At 41.3% G+C, this 16493-nt stretch overlaps 1 protein-coding gene across 1 annotated transcript in view; it reads left to right on the top strand.

Annotated features, from left to right (window-relative positions):
• The window catches only part of LOC139305797 (pyruvate carboxylase, mitochondrial-like), a 258603-nt gene that overhangs the window by 46505 nt on the left and 195605 nt on the right, over nucleotides 1-16493 (top strand). The window contains exon 10 of the mRNA XM_070929746.1: nucleotides 6540-6658. Coding sequence (XP_070785847.1) covers nucleotides 6540-6658 — 119 coding nt within the window. The remainder of the gene's footprint in view (nucleotides 1-6539; nucleotides 6659-16493) is intronic.

The raw sequence follows: 16493 nt of genomic DNA, 5'->3' as shown, positions 1-16493 counted from the left end.
CTGAAATGTTTACATGGAGGCACAAACATCTCTTCAGTCAATGTCCCCACAAGTAGTTTAAAACCTGTGTGTAATACATGTATGTGAATCAGGGTTAAAACAATTAAGTTACAGAATAATTTAAACCCCTGGTGTCAGTCGACTGGTTCTGAATGTCACCCTGCAGCAAACTAACAAGCTGGACTGGACGCGCACACGCACACGCACACACACACACACACACACACACACACACACACTAATGTGACCAGACATAGCCATTTAACAGGTCAGTCCCATCGATTGTACGATTGATTTGTTTTGTTCCCTCTGCTGCGTGATGCACATCACACATAAAGCTGAAGAGCATGTACCACATTACTCTGACTGCCCCCGGACATTTCATGACCCAGCATGCACTGCTTTCTGGCTGGTGGATGTGGGCCATTGAGGGACATGGCAGTGGACCGGACTAATCGGGAGGCTTTATGTTGTGGTGTGAGTGTTTGTGTGTGCATGGTGGTATTAGGGGAGAATTTGACTGTTTTCAAAGCAGTGTGATTGGCTCAATTGAATTGGAAAATGTGTGAGGAAAAAAAAAATCTTGAAAGACTCTCTATTCCTTCTCTCCATGACTAATCCAAGCCAGGTTTCTATGTAGTGCCTTGTGTCTGTACTTTAAGTTCAAAGACAAAGAGGATTGTTATGCTTAGCACCAACCCTCGGCTGCTTGGATTCTTTGCCTGTGTGTCCTTGCAAAAATGAAACTGGTCCTCAAATAAAGATGAAGCTCGACACTGAATAAATACATTTCTGCAGTCATGCAGACTTCAACAGAGCTAATGTGACCCTGATATTTTGCTGTCAAGAACAAAAATCCTGTCTTAACAATTGGCAGTAACCAGTACACCTGTGCAAATCCTGATGCTAGGTTTTTGTGCTTTTTAGTATGATTCATAAAAGGAACTCCATGTTATATTATGAAACAAGTCGGGGTAGAACACAGTGTCATCTATGGCATGCTTTTACCTGCTGTGTCTTTATTCTGCACCATCAACGTAGCAGTGGACTTATGTAAGACTCACTCACCAGTATAGGCACATCACGGCTAATCACACATTGCTGAATCAAAGGTACTGCGGTTCCAAAAGCCAAGAGGGATCACATTGGTGATGTTCCTCCACTTACAAGAGTCAGTGCAGCTTAAATCCCAAACATCACCCTGCTTAGGCAAAGAAGATAAAGATTAAACAATGTGCAGCGCCAGCAGAAAACATGGCTACGCACACACAAAGTACTCGTGCAAACAAAAGGACAGTAAGAGCACTTCTCAAAGTTGCCATCTTAAATCTTTTCAGGGTTACAGAAGACAAATGTAAAGTAGCCCACAGCAACGGACTTACTGTGTGAACACTTGGAAACTCAAATGCACTCTGTCCCTTCTGTTTTCATACAAACTTATTAAGTAGGGGAATTATATTTTCCCAAGGACTGCTAACATTAGAATAATGTAAGCATGACTACAATACTCAAGAATCTGATTTTGTAGAATGTAGAGAAGGCAAAATGTGAGATTCAGCTAAAAAAAATACATGTAGAAAGGTACAAAAGAAGATATGAAATGGCTGGGTCCAGAGGTGCAGAGAGGGTTATGGCCTAACTGACACGCACCAACAGTTTTTGCATTAAAATAAGGCAACAAACATCACATCCCACCTCATATCAGGGACACTCTGGTTGTACGCTCCACCTCAGAGGTACTCGGACTGTGTAGGCTGCTGGAATAACCTAAAGCTACTGAGTCATCTTGAGACTCTACTTGCTTTGTGATAATTATCCTCCTGGAAGTAATTATTTGACAAGTATGTGGCCATGAAGGATGCAGGGGTCAGCAGCAGCATTTCTGGCCCTAATATATTCCAAGAAAACACTTCTCGTCATCATGCCGCTGCCACTTCCTTCCTTTTATGAAAGGCTGTAAAGACCAATCAATTTAAGGTATGCCAAGTTCTGACCTTGCCATCAGCAACAGAGACTACAATAGGATTTGTAAGATGAAGCAGAATTCTTTGGATTTTCTTTTCTTGAGTCACCCAATTCCTGGTGATTGTGTCCCTGCTGCAGCCTCACCTTGTACAGACGGGAGACCGAAGTGAAATCTGTTGAGGTCTTGTGCGCGGTCAAGTACGACACACTTTTTGTGGACCCCTCCTGTACTAACCTGTTTCCTCCTTGCTTGAAGTTCTCCTCTTAACTTCCACACATTTTGCTCTCCTCCTCGGACATCAACAAGGTATTTTAGCCATGAGGATTACAGGCAGCTTGGTGAGCGCACACTACACACACTTTCACAGTGGCTGAAGGAGAAAATATGACCACTCTTTGCTGTTGAGCAAGGGGGGAAAAAAACTTGAGTCGTCATTGAGTTTGAATTTTGACGTCCCACAACGACGTTACTCACAAATGATTTCCCTCTAAAGTGCTTGTAGAGAGAGAAACCAGGGAGAGTGACAGTCCCTCCATCCTTGAAGCTCTCTGCTTTTCTTCCCCTCCCTGATTACTCCGTCTAATCCACTCCTTTTCTTCCAGTACGTCTCTTTTTGTCCTCTCTCTCCACTCCCACCGAACACTTTGATTCCCTGTCTCTGTCCTCATTTGATCCATCCATCAATCTTTCGTTACTCCATCCCTTCCTCCATCCGTCTATACTCATTCATTTGTCTCCCGCTCCTCATGAATTGTTCTTAATGCTTTTTGTTTCACTCTCTTGCTCTCTCTGTGCTGTACAGTACCACCTATCTGTCTCTTGTCACTTCCTATTCAAAGCTAGACACCAGTTTACATTCATCAGTGCTGGGATCGTTTAAGCACAATCACACGCACACTCACATGCACACACACACACTGGTCAGCAGCAGGGAGCTAAATGTGTGAGTGTACATTATGCCTTTTTTTAAAACACAGTGTGTGTGTGTGGTAGTATGTGTGCATGCAGCACCCTGTGACCTCTCCTTGTGCTAGCACAGCCCATTGACTTGGCTGTCAGACCTTATAAAACAGTGACCACTCAATCTGTTACACTGGCTGCTACTTCACTCACTGACTCAGTGTGTGTGAGAGTGAGAGAGTGAGTGCAATATGGAGTGACACATATCTGTATGTGTGTGAAATTGTGTGCGCTAAAAGTCTAAGGAGGCGTGTGTGCATTTATTTTCTTGTGTGGGTATGCGTGAAGGCTCAACTGTGTGCCTTCTACGTCTTTCACTGTAACACTTTATCAATGAGGCCTTGGGTACTAGGTGCATGTGTTTGTCATCACAGACTGTACAGGAAGTACACACACAATGAAGAATTTGGCTGCACACAGAGAAGGTCAAGAGAAAGGTCACTGAAAATTAGTATTTATTGTGCGAGCGCATGTGTGTGTGTACAGAGCAGAGTGTAGTAGCAGTAAGCATATACAGTCACTGTATGTATAGGGTGTACTATGTGTGCCTGTGTTTGTGTGTGAGAGGTTGTGTTTTCTGATTCCCGACTGTTTTCTCTTGAGGTCATGGGTTCTATATTAATCATACACAATGGAACAAAGCTCTTGTGGTGTAAAGTAGGTGTTATGTGTTTGTGTGTGCCCTCCCATGTCCCAGTATGTATGCTTTTGTGTGTGTGTGCATGTGTTTGGGCTCATGCAGTTTAGTTTACGGAATTTTGAAGTGTGTGGGATCGTGTGTGTGTGTGATCCCTTTAATGAGTCTCTCTGGTAAAACCTGTGAGGAGCTACAGATGCCATAAATGGGACTAATTTCTCTCTGCAGAGAAAACTCTGCTGACTGAGTGTCTATGAATATTTTTACACAGATGATGTTTTACAAGGTTACAGTGAATATTAATACATGTGTTGCATGTGGGTGTGTGTGCTGTGCTCCTAATCTGTGTTTAACTTCCTCTGGAGAGTTTCCCTTCACAACAAACTTAATTATACCAGTTATGAGCTTAATAAGAGCAGGTGTTGTTTCACTCAGGTGAAACATTTGTTATCATACCTGTGCATTACGCATGATAGACTGAACAGCATCTCCAAAACGTTGCTGAGCTTCTTTTAGTTGCCAAATTTGAATAGCTGCAGTTTTAGCTTAGGGCCATCTTTTTCTCTGCAATCCATCCGTCTCTTTTCCTCTGCCCATTTGCTTGTCTTGACATTTATGCTGGCCAAATGTTGGAAATCAAAGCAGTCCTGAAGGCACTAGGCTGGTTTAACAATTAAAGACAGAACATGTATTTTTCTGTGTGAAGACGGGAGTGAAGGAATTGGTTTAGATCATTCGCTTCCTCCCATTTCTTTCACCCAGTCTGATTTCTACAAAATGCTCAACACTACAAAGACGGAGGGAAGAAACCAAAAAACACAAAACTGTCTGTTTTGAAAATATCTATCTAAAACGATTTGATAGATGTAGGTGGTGCTGTAGCCTTTTCTTGGGCTGTTCACATCTGTGCCTTCTGGGAAAATTAGATTTTTTGTTTTGCAGCTTGTGTTTTGGGCATTTGATTGCTCACAGCCCTCCAATTTCATTCTGATGTTGGGATGTTGTTTTCTTCCAGCCTTCCCTCCACCTAAAATGGGGTACGTTTCATAATATGGCAAAGCTTTGATTATAGTTATAATCAGTGATGTTGTTAGATCTGATCTGAGGAACTTGGAATAAGCTGTTCTGATTGGTTAAATTGGAGAAAATAGTTGGAACACCAATCAGGTTGCTCTGCTCAAATCATCTCTGTAATTTATGTAAACCCGCCTAGTCTCCAAATTATAATGATGATAATAATAATAAACTTTATTTATATAGCATTTATAAAGCAATTACACTCCGCTTGCAGCTCCCACTGGGCAAAATTAAGCTGAGACAACCCAAAGTGGAGTTTTGAAGGATGAGTATGGAAAGCGCTGGTGTCGGTCTGCAAACATGCTAATTTCCCCTTACAATTAACATGTTTCAATGTTGAATGGAGGCATGTTCAACTTTTAACAGGAAAACACAGGACAGTCCATTCAGGGTGATGCAGTCTCAAAACATACTAATTACACTATATGATTATATGTTGAGATTTTTTAATTATTTTTATTTAGTCTCCCAAAATGACAATTATACACGGGTGCTGCATCAAAGTCAAATTCCACCAAAGCATTGCATATCAGCTCTGTGTGGGGAAAATGTAAGAAAATAAACTGTTACGGCCACAATCAAAAGTTGAAATGGACATTAAAATCTAAATGTCCAGTCAGAGGTTCATGATGAACATGTGTAATTAAAAGTGAAAGGAATTTACTGAGTTGAAAAGAAGCCATGTCTGAAGGGGTGACCTGAGATTGGATTGTGCTTTGTTATTGTCTGGTTAATGAAGAATAAGCAATAAAACCAGCCAGTGAATAGTTTTAAAAGGTATAAAGAGCAGAACATTGAGTTTTAAATGGTACATTTAGACACCACAGCGAGAACATTTGAGAAATGTTCCAAGAAGAGAGAAACATCTTTTCGTCAAAGATTTGGTTTGTACCTTTTTTATAAGAAGCGTTTTATTACAAACTGAGTCATCTTCGGACTGAATATCATCACTTGTACAACAGTAATGATCCATGTGCCTCAAAGATGTACAGTAAGAGGTTTCAGGTGCTGTACTTTTGCTTTTGCTCGAGAGCTTTATCCATCTTACTCGAGTCAGCGTTACGTCCTTGTGGTCCACTGAACTTGTGGCCCCATTGCAGTACATCTGCCACAGTGTTGTGTACTATACAGCTCCAACGCATGCTGCTATGTGATGTTCACTGTTCAGTGAATCACATTCCAGACATTTTCATTATTTAACCAAGACCATGATTTTTCTTATCCAAATCAATGGTCTAAGGGCAGAGGGTGTATGTCATATGCTGTACAATTTGTGATTTAGACATCGCAATAATTTATATAAATAAAATTGAGTTAACTGTGGTTAGGGTTAAGAATGTGAGATGTGAAAACTCAGAAAAAAGTTGGTAAGTGGACCTTTTTGAGTTGAGATTATTTTCTCACACAGTTTGCTGGTCCGTTCAAAATAAACGTTTTCTCCTCATGTTGATTTGAAAAAGATATCCTACAAACCTCATTTGTATGCAAACAGGGCTGTACTGTCACACTGCGAACATTATATACAACCCTTTGTCCATTGTTGTTTGCTGGTTATGTGAGAATATTTAAGGCCCGGCTGAAAGGTAGTGGAGAAAACGGTCTTTTATGATGATGAGCTTTCAATAAATCCCCTTTGATTGATGATCTAATTATTGCATTACAGGAAAATGATGAAACATGCCCTCCTCTGTCAATACAAATAAAACATGAAGCCTATTCTTTCCTCATTTTATGTAGTCATAGTTTGGTGGAGAGAGGACAGGAGTTTTTTGTTCTTTTGGTTTCGTGCCTCATTAAGATGAGTAAGTGCTCCTTCATGAGTGTTTACACAACTAACATTAGTACTAATAATTTAGTTCAGAACTGTAAAATTGCTTTCTTGCTTTGTTTTTGCTGCAGGTGGGCTACGAGAACGCAGGGACTGTGGAGTTCCTGGTGGACAAACACGGCAAACACTACTTCATTGAAGTCAACTCTCGACTCCAGGTTGAACACACGGTCACCGAAGAAATCACTGAGTAAGTAGCAGATATTAACGTGTGCGGATGGGTTTAGGCTGGCGGGCAGCTGGATGGTTGTGGCGGTTGTCATTTTATGTGCATGTTTGTTTGGTATCGTCTGTCCACAGACAGGTGTGCCGCTTGAAGGTTACATGGTTCGCACTCTGAAAAGTTGCTGAAGTAGAGAGAGAGAGTGAAGGCTGGAGGTATGGAGGAGGTGTAGGCAGAGTCGAGAAGAGTGGAGGCGATTTTTAAAGTGCGTGAGACAGAAGCAGAAATGGCCTAAAAAGAAAGAAATATGGAGAAATGGACAGGGTGAGGAAGGAGGGAAAAAGGGGATTGACAGAAAGCTGACAAGTACAAAGAGACGAGTGTCAGAGGGGGAGATTGGGAAAGAGAGGAGAGCCAGAACAGGTGGAATCAGTGAAGAGAAAAGCTGAAAGATGAGGTCAGAGGGAGGGGCGAGAGACAATGGGAATGAAGGACAGAGGTGGGAAAGAGAGAGGGGATAATGAAAGATATAAATAGCATTCCGCTCCACTGATGACCTGTGAGATTTGCTCGGGCTGAAACAACACAGATGGGTCTCAAACTAATACACACACAAGACAAACACAAGACAAGCACACAGGAACAGGTATATAGGCTCTTCAATCACACCCGGGCCCATACATCTTTGTTCAGCACTGATGTGTGTACACACAGAAGACTACCATTACACTAATTCATATTGGATTTCCTGCATAATGAGTTCAATTAATTAATTAAACTGACAGCCTAACAAATCAGTGCAACTAACAGGAAGTTATGGGCAGGGGGGAGATTTGCATGGAAACAAAATGATTTCACCTGTTCCTATGGCAACCAAACATGACTGACAGCCTTGTTAGCTGTATTCTCACGCTCAGTCTCGACACTCTTGTTTGGCTTCTTTCATCTCTTCTGTCTTGCAGTCTTTGCGTAAAAAAGAAAAAACAAAGACGCTCTTTGATCAACTTGGTATATTTGCATTACGCCACAGTGACCTTAATCAGCTCTGGATAAGTGAAAAAACTCATCAGTAAACATTGAAACCCTGGCAATCATCAAGTCAAACAACCAATAGTCTCAACAAAAAGTCGTTTGTTTTCCCAAACCACTCATTTATGTTGTTTTGAGTAAATACTTTCCTCCATTTAAGTATGTCCTGTCAGTTAAAGTCTTAAATATTAATGCTAGGCCTGAAAGTGTGTGTAGAAAGACAAATGTGACAACGTAATATTTGTCATCAATAAAAATTTGGTACAACTTAGGTCACCTTTTATCTATTTATTTTTCTTTGTAAGGCTGTACTTTTCCGATTTATATGAGGATGAACACCTGCCATTGGTTTTTCATTTTCAAAAAAGTTTTGTGTTCACCTCCCTTGCTAGCTGCCTGGTCTGGACTCAGGGGTGACAGTGGTACCTCAGTTAAGGGAATATTTTATTAACTAAATTGTTGACAGATTAAAGCCCCTTGATACTCTTTGTGCACCCACACAGCTCACTTGCTTTGGCTGATCAGACATCTTCCCAGGACTGTGTGGGCATGCATAGACCCTCTCTGACTCACCACGTAGCTTTGTTTTTCCTGTTATGGTCGGACATATTTCACCTTTATGATTCCATAAAGAGTCGATGAAGCACCTCAGCAAATTCCCAGCAGAGCTCCACCCATCTTAGAAGCTGCCTGTGTTGGTGTGCAGGCGCAGTGAGTTAAAGTTCCAGGGTGGAGTTGACTTGTAAACAAAGGTATGTGAACATTCACATACACCCTGTGTATCATTGAGGCCTAACGAATGGGTTGAATCCATTTTCCTCATCTACAAGGTTTACAACCATGTTTACATTGGCTTCTTCTTTGCTCCACATTGTTAGCGTCTTTGTATGTTACTTCCACCAGCTGTAGATTAGTGGACCGGCGTGAAACCATTGGCAGGTATGTGTGTTGCGTCAACATTAACAACACCAATGTTGAAATACAAACAAAATATGGGGCCCACTCATAAAAACATTTCCCCATAGTGCTAGTGGTCAAAAACTCCAAGGTACCTTAAAGACTGTGACACAATAATATTGTAATAGTGTTTTTTTGCTTCATGGGGTATCTTTAAAGCAAACAAAAACTCCTATAGCGCAGCTGCATCATGGGTGCTGGCTTCCAAGATATCAAAAGATATACATGTATATATACATGATTCACACAACACTATGTCATCTCTTCCATTTTTTCATCTGTTTGAAGTTTTCTATTCTTTTTTCTCTTTTTTTTTCAACATGATTCGTGTGTTGAATTTTCTCTATAAATGTCTGTTTTACAATTAAAATGTGCAGAGCTGTACTGTAGGGTTTTTAGGAAGCAATAATGTAGGAAGAAGATGGGATATTATCATAAATCATGTATTTTCATGTGCACAGAGCAGATATATCTACAGTGTAAACCTGGCCACTCCAGAATTGCCTTTCTTTTCTATTACTGCTGTTGAATGCAATGTCATATCTAATACATTTAAAAATGAAAAAGGGCTGAAATGGAGGATAAGGGACACTGAAGAACTCAGGCAATATCATACTAATATTTCCATCTCGTTGCAACTCACCAAGGATGTCATGCTGCATTATCCACGTTGCGTATCAATAGATGTTTCTTTATTCTGCCACCAACACCACCTCCTCCGCCTGACCTTCTTTTCTTCCTTTATATCTCTCCTCCTTCTCTTTATCCACTTTTCTTTCACAGTGAAACAGCGTTTTTACCTGCTTACACACATGCATTGGTACACTCTTACGTGCTCCTATCAGTGAGACAATAAGCTGATAGAAAGTCATTCTCATGTATTACAGATCCCCTCCACTCCGTCCCTGCACCAGTTTGTCACATCAACCTCATCATTTGACGTTTTGGGGAATTGGGGTCATTTGAATTGGCAGGAGTGTGGTAATTACTTGAATCTGGGCGTCCTGCATGAAACGGCACATGTTGAAAGTTTCCGCTGTCACAGGCAACCCTTTCCATTTGCACAGCTTTCATTTCAGGCGGAGGTTTAGCTCCGAGCAGCCACAGCTGAAGTATTTAATGGCTGGAAAGAGTCTTTCCAACAGAAACTCAATGTGCATCCATCTAAATTGTGGCGGAAATTTACTCTTTACACCAGGACCGGTGTTACATTCGAGTGTGAATGACAAACGTAAAAACTGTATTGTGGTTTTACTGTTTGAACATTATGTCCATTAGTCTTTCAGATTTTCCGTTTCACTCTGCTGCACTCCCAATCTATGAGGTGTATGAGCACATTCATTCTTGTTTTTGTGTGTTTGAAACCAACCGTGCTACTAATAGACTTGTCAGCCAGGAATTTTTCATACTAAGTTGTGAAACTCTTTAAACTCGCCGTTCACTCCCCAACTCTCCTCCCCACATCGTCTTTCATCTCTGCTGCCTAATTCCTTTTTCATCAATCACTCCCCTCATTCCCTATTTGATTTGTTAACTTTCTCTTTTTGGCTGCAGTTGAGCCTTGGCTGCTCTGTCTTTTATCTTCATTCCCTCTCTGTCTTTGTCATTTTCTTTTTCTCACATACACCCAAATTCAAAAAGGTTTTTCTATGCATCTCCGCTGGCTGCCATACCAGGAAGCCCACCATTAGTGTACAGTATTTCTGAGCCATTCAGCCTCTCCAGCACTCCCTTAACTTGCCGTTCATTCCTCACTCCCCCTTTTTAAAGAATTCATTATTTCTGTAAATTTACTAAAATTATTCCACTGTTTAAACTATTAAAATGGCAATAAGGTGCTCATGATGACTTTAGGAGTTTTAGACTTGGCCCTGGCTTGGGACTTGTTGATCTTGACTTGGGACTTTTTTCAAGACTTGACTTGCATGTGACTTGCAAAACTAGCCCTGTGTTTGACTGCCGACCTGTCCCGGGTGTACCCCGCCTCTGGCCCCTTGTCAGCTGGGATGGGCTCCAGCCCACCATGACCCTATAAAGGATAAGCGGTTATAGAAAATGGATGGATGGTTGGAGGACACTTAATACCAGATGTGAATGCACAGAGCTGTGATCAGATCATTATCCAGATAAGAGAACCAGATACTGATGGCATGTTAGTACCACCTGTAAATGGGCTCTTAGCTTTGTTTTCCCCTTAATTGGATGCTCTCTGGAACAGATTCCCTCACTTTGATTTTTGGTGTGTGTGTGTGTGTGTCCTTGGTATGCAGTTTGATCTTACTGTTACTAATGGGATGCTATCTGTAGTGAGGGTCAATGTAACACTCGCTCAGGTATCAAAGTCCCCTCTCTTTTTCTCTCTCTTTAATCCATCCCCTCTTCCTCCCACCCATCCATCTCATCCTTCATTCCTCCCTCAGGCTCTCGCCTTCATCTGTCTGTCCTCAGCTGTCTCGTTGCATCCGTCTCTCCACCTCTGTCCATTTCTCCTTCCCCCTGTCCTCTCTTTCTTCCTCGCACCATTGCCTCCTGTTCTGTCCCCCTCTTTCCCTCTGCCGTCCTTTCAGCCCCGTCAATTTCTCCCTCTGTCTGCTGCTCACTTCGTCACTCCCATCACTCCCTCTCCTCCAGTCTCATCCCTCTCTTCTCCCTCTCATCCGTCTCATCTTTGTCATTCTCTCCTCTCGTTCACATTCATCCTCTCTTCTCGCCCTTTTCCCCCCTCCTTGACATCTGTCTATACATTCATCTCTCCCTCTCTCTGTCCTTTACCTCACCTTTGCCTCATCCACTCTGTCTCACGCTCCATTTTTTCTTTTTCCCTTCATGAACTTGTCCTTCTTCGTCCTTGCTCCCTCCATTTGCCCTCTCTTATCCTGCTGTCTTGTCACTCTCTACCTCCATCTGTCTCTCTTGCTCCATCCTTTCATGTATTTGTACAGGCGGAAGACAAAGTGAAAACAACTTGAAAGAGGGACCTTGAAGTAATTAAATCACAATTGCAAAGGCAGCTACACAGGCAAGCCATTCAGTTAAATCCTTGGTGTATTTGCTTTGATTAGTGCAAAAACAAGGGGGGCATTTGCCATTAGGATGGCTAATTCCAAATATCTGAACAAACTCGAGGTATTTACAGGTCGAAACTTTCAATCAGCAGCAGTGGTCTGAAAGAGTAGTAGTATAGATACATGTCATTTTTTTCTTGCATTACAGCTTGCCTCAGAAAAGGTGTTGGGCATGTAGTGTGTTTACACTGTAAAAATGACAAAAATTAAGTATACTCAAAACAGTCAGTATGTGTTGTTGATGCAGTGCACAAAGGTAATGGAGGAGCTGCTTTCTCTTTGTGACGATGAATTGGCAATAGTATGGTAAAGTTTCAGTTTGACGTCTGATGATTCAAGTATTGCAAAATGTCTTGTTTAGTATTGAACAGTTAAGTATGTTGATTTCTTATATACCAACTGAGAACACGGTGCCCCATAAAACGATTATACATTACACACTGTATGTATTGTAAAATTGGGACACAGAGGCACATTCCCATCCTGTGATGATTGAGACACTGTGTGATCGGAGCTGACAGCTATTCTCTTCAGATCCACTCGGGCGTAAGACATATTGACACACACACCCGAGACTCTTGGCAATACAACTGGACCCTACCCATTCTGGATAGACAAAGTATTTATGACCTTGCCGGAGTCTGGTCTGTGATACCAGGAACTGAGTTGACCCTTGAAAACCTCAACAAATATTTTTTTTGGCATTTCTGTATTTCTTTAACATACGCCGATTATTGATGAAACTGTGATGCTGATGTATCAGTTGGGCTGCCTTTGTAAAGAGGGTCCGAACTCACCACTTCAAACTTGACACAAAACAATCTTAACATGTATTTTTCTCTCTTTTCCATATGTCCTCCCACCTTTCTTCCTCCTCCTCCTCCTCTCCCTCTCCCCTGCCACTGTTCCTCACGCTTCTCCTTCACTGAAACTGTTTCTTCCTCCTGTGCTGCTCTTCTTCCTCCGTCTTCTTTCAATATTGTTTTGATTACTGTGTCATATCTCTTGATTTTTCTTCAGCACTTTTAGCTTGACAAGGTAGTATCTTTTTGACTGAGAAGGCATCCTCTCACTTTTCACTGCTTGTTTTGTGCTCGCTGTCTCTCTCTCTCAGCGGTGGTAAGGGGTGCGTACACAAGTGTCAGTGAAGAGGCGGAATGCCACAATCTACCCCCCCCCCCCAACACACACACACACACACACACTCTCATTCACAGATGCATACAAAAAATACGCCCCCGTATTCAAAAAATTTGATATCCAAAGGCATCGACGGAGACACATACACACAAGGAAAAAACACCATTATACGAATACCTATTCATCTGTCTCCCTGCATTACTGAATTCCTGCACAATAGGGTCCATTCTGTCTGATGTGCCTACCGAGTGTATACGCATCAGACAAAATGAGATACATGTAAGATATATTTTGTCTGGGAGGCATACCCTGTGTGTGTGTGTGTAAGGGGGGGGGGGGGAATGCTGTGTATGAAACGCTGCTGTGTATGTCTTTCTGAAAGGCATAAGCATGAGTGTTTATGTGAGACAGGGAGACCGCCTCTGCATTCAACTCCAGCTCTGCCTTTGAACTTCTCCTCTCTCAAGGTTCAATTTGTCCATAATTTAGTTGTAAATGATCCTTCCTTTGTGCGTCAAGTGTGTGTTTCTCAGTGGCAGCGTGCATTCAGCTAGAGTGTGTGTGCTGTCAAGGGACATTGCACATTTTGTTAGATTGGTGGACAGGAGTCCTTTAGATCCTAAAGTGATGTAATTATACCCCCAGGCTCACGCTGTGTGTGTGCGACTGTGTGCCTGTTTGGATGAAACGGCACGAGGAGAAAGTGTTTTGCCTTTTAATGTGGGGCCATTTGTGCGTGTGCACATGTGGGGGACAAATGTCAAGACTTCATTACCTGTGAATGTGTCTTGACTCCAAACCTTCAGATGTGGCTCACCAGGAAATGACAATAATTATAACAAATTTCAGGAATTTCAAGAATTCTTTTCAGGACTTATCAGTTTTGTCCAGTCGCCACAATATTTCCTCAAAAATACAGAAAAAAAGTCTGACAAGTCAACCATGTTAACATCTGAGAAGCATTTTCCTTCCCCTAAAGTTGATTTATTTCTCAGGCGGTGTTTACACCCAGGCTGTGCATCGCCCCATCAAGCTCCATCAATTCAAATCTCAGCAAACAATTTCTAAACCTGACCTGAACCATGTCTAACCTTTAATACCTTAGACTAACTATTTGATTTATGGAGCTTTTTTGGAACACTGCAAGAACTGGCTGTGAGGTTTAATGTTGACAGAAAGCTGCTGAACATTCCTACTAGTCTGGCTACTGTAGCTGCACAGACTCTCCAGCTCCTCTCATTAATGCTGGGGTAATTACATTATTGAGTGGACTCTGGTTTAATTATTGCTTCAGATGTTGACTGTTATTCATGAGTCTTGACCTTTGACACTGCAGAACACATCTCACCTTAAGTCTTAGGTCTTTGTCAACTGCTGTTTCCAAGGTCAGGAATGAATTCTGAAACTCATTTTGTGAGTGAGGTCCCCAAAGTGTAAAAATGGAAATTTAAACAGCTACACTTTGACATCTGGGCAAGCTTATGTACTGATAAAGATCATATAATAGGATCAAAAACCTCAGAGCAGCCTCTAAATTGACCTTGAGGTGAGATGGTTTTGTCATAAGTTTGCACACACTCAAATGGTGGAAAGAAAATGTCGTTTAGAAGCTCTGATTCAGTTTTGGTGCTGAATGCACTTTTCATGCCGTTTTCTTTACCTGTTTTCTGATCCTTGCTTGCATATTGTAATGATTATCTTATGAACACCATCTCCATCAAAAACAACTTTTAAAAGAAAACGTTTGCAATACATATGTAACAAAAGTACTTCTCAGTTTTTTATCAATTAACTGCAAATTAGCACCAAACAGTTCAAAAATGAGAACAGCTGCTGCGAAGTCAGTCATTAATTGCTGCTGAAATAAAAAAACAAAAACAAAGACACTGCAAGGCTCTGCTCACTATTCTTCTGGCATTTTTCCACCAAACAACAAAAGGCAAGGCTGTCCCAGCAAACTGGCCAGTCTAACAAAATGATTTGGCTCGTGATTTTACCCTCCAGCAAACCAAAGCGGTGTACCTTTAATGCTGCACTTAATACAGCTCAATATAGACGGTGTAGTGTTGGCAAACTATTCTGCTGATGTAGGATTTCAGGCACATGCTGAGCTATAATAAGTTGTGGGCAACTTGTGTATTATATTTCAAAAGAGAGTGACATGACATGATTTGCTGCCATACCCAGTATTGGAAATCTGCAATAGGATTTGACTGACAAGGGTTCCTGAGTACAGATAACAACGTTTTGGATTGAAGCCGTGATATTTTGTGCAGCGTCTTCATTTCAGCATTTTCTTGCCAGTTTGTTTCCATTCTCGGCAGGAAGAGAAATGCTTCTGAAGCAGCTTTTAACACAGGAAAAGACAATAAAACCTCTTCTGTGATATAGTAATAAATAACATGTTCCCATAGTTAATCAGCATAGTATTGACACCAAAAGTCATTAAACAAACTGCATCAAATCCATCATTGAGACGCGGGGTGACTGGTCGATGCTCGTTTTTCAATAGCGTGAAGATACTCTATTGACAGACTGATAACAGACTTAACAGTGATCTGCATTTACACCGCAGCACAATGAAACAGTCCACCTGAAGTCCAGATAATAAACCTGTTCATGCTTGCTTGTGTTGAATGTGATTAATTGTCACATTTGAATCACTTCAGGTTAAGGCCTTCATAGACGACCAGTATTGATCGCTTGAACAATGATGAATAATATTCATCATCTAAATGGTAATGTTAAATAAACGACACAATATCACATTTGATGCATCATATATCCATTTCTTTATGAAATGTCAAACATCTAATTCTAATGTTGTAATAAAAAAAATATAAAATTATCTGTTTTGTTTCACTGACGTCAAACAAATGCCCTGAATCTACTGCACAGTGTTCAGTGCAAGTGAGGAATAAAATGTGTTATTATCTAATAATTTATGTTTAATGATGTGATTTTTGCTGGTTCAGAAAAAATTGCTATCATTACATTCTTGGTATGAGGCAAGTGAATGGCCTGCCATGTAATATTGTTGTTGGGAAATGTGTGTGTGTGTGAGAGAGAGAGAGAGGGAGAAAGAGGCAGTGCTTTAGAGAGATGCCTTTATTGCATTTAGCTGTAAATACAGCAACTATATGAGCAGATGAAGTGGCTGCCATAAAGTATGGTGTTTTTAGAAGTGCCTCAACAAGATTTTGAGTGTCTTTAAAACAGAAAACAATAGCACTCTCTTGTTTTTATTGCTTTCATTTTGCAGACAAAAAGAGAGAATTAGAGTGTGTTAGTGTGTGAATGCACTTTGATATGTGTCAGAGAAACTGAGCTAGCGTTGTTTTAGGCTTTGCTTTTAGGCATAGCTTTTGGTATGTGTGCTCGAGGGAAAGTGCAACGCCCGTTTTCTTGCCTCGTTGGTGTGTGTGGATGTGTGTGCCTGCACATGCACTGATATACCAGTGCTTGAGAGAAAATGTTGCACCTGGTTATTTGTCTGTTTAGGCTAGCTAATTAGTCTTAAATGACCACTCTCCATCTTCATCAGGCTGAGAAAGAGTGACAGCGAGCGAGCGGGAGTGAGAGAGACGGAAAGAAACGATGCCTCGCATTAATTGTCAGAGGGTCTGACAAACGAGGGGGGGAAATGGAGAGAGGGAAGGGACATGAGGTGA

The sequence above is a fragment of the Enoplosus armatus genome, chromosome 23 (assembly GCF_043641665.1).
Source record: "Enoplosus armatus isolate fEnoArm2 chromosome 23, fEnoArm2.hap1, whole genome shotgun sequence".
In the NCBI taxonomy this organism is placed as follows: domain Eukaryota; kingdom Metazoa; phylum Chordata; class Actinopteri; order Centrarchiformes; family Enoplosidae; genus Enoplosus; species Enoplosus armatus.
Note: the sequence above shows the minus strand (reverse complement) of the source record. Positions and strands in the feature narration are given on the sequence as shown.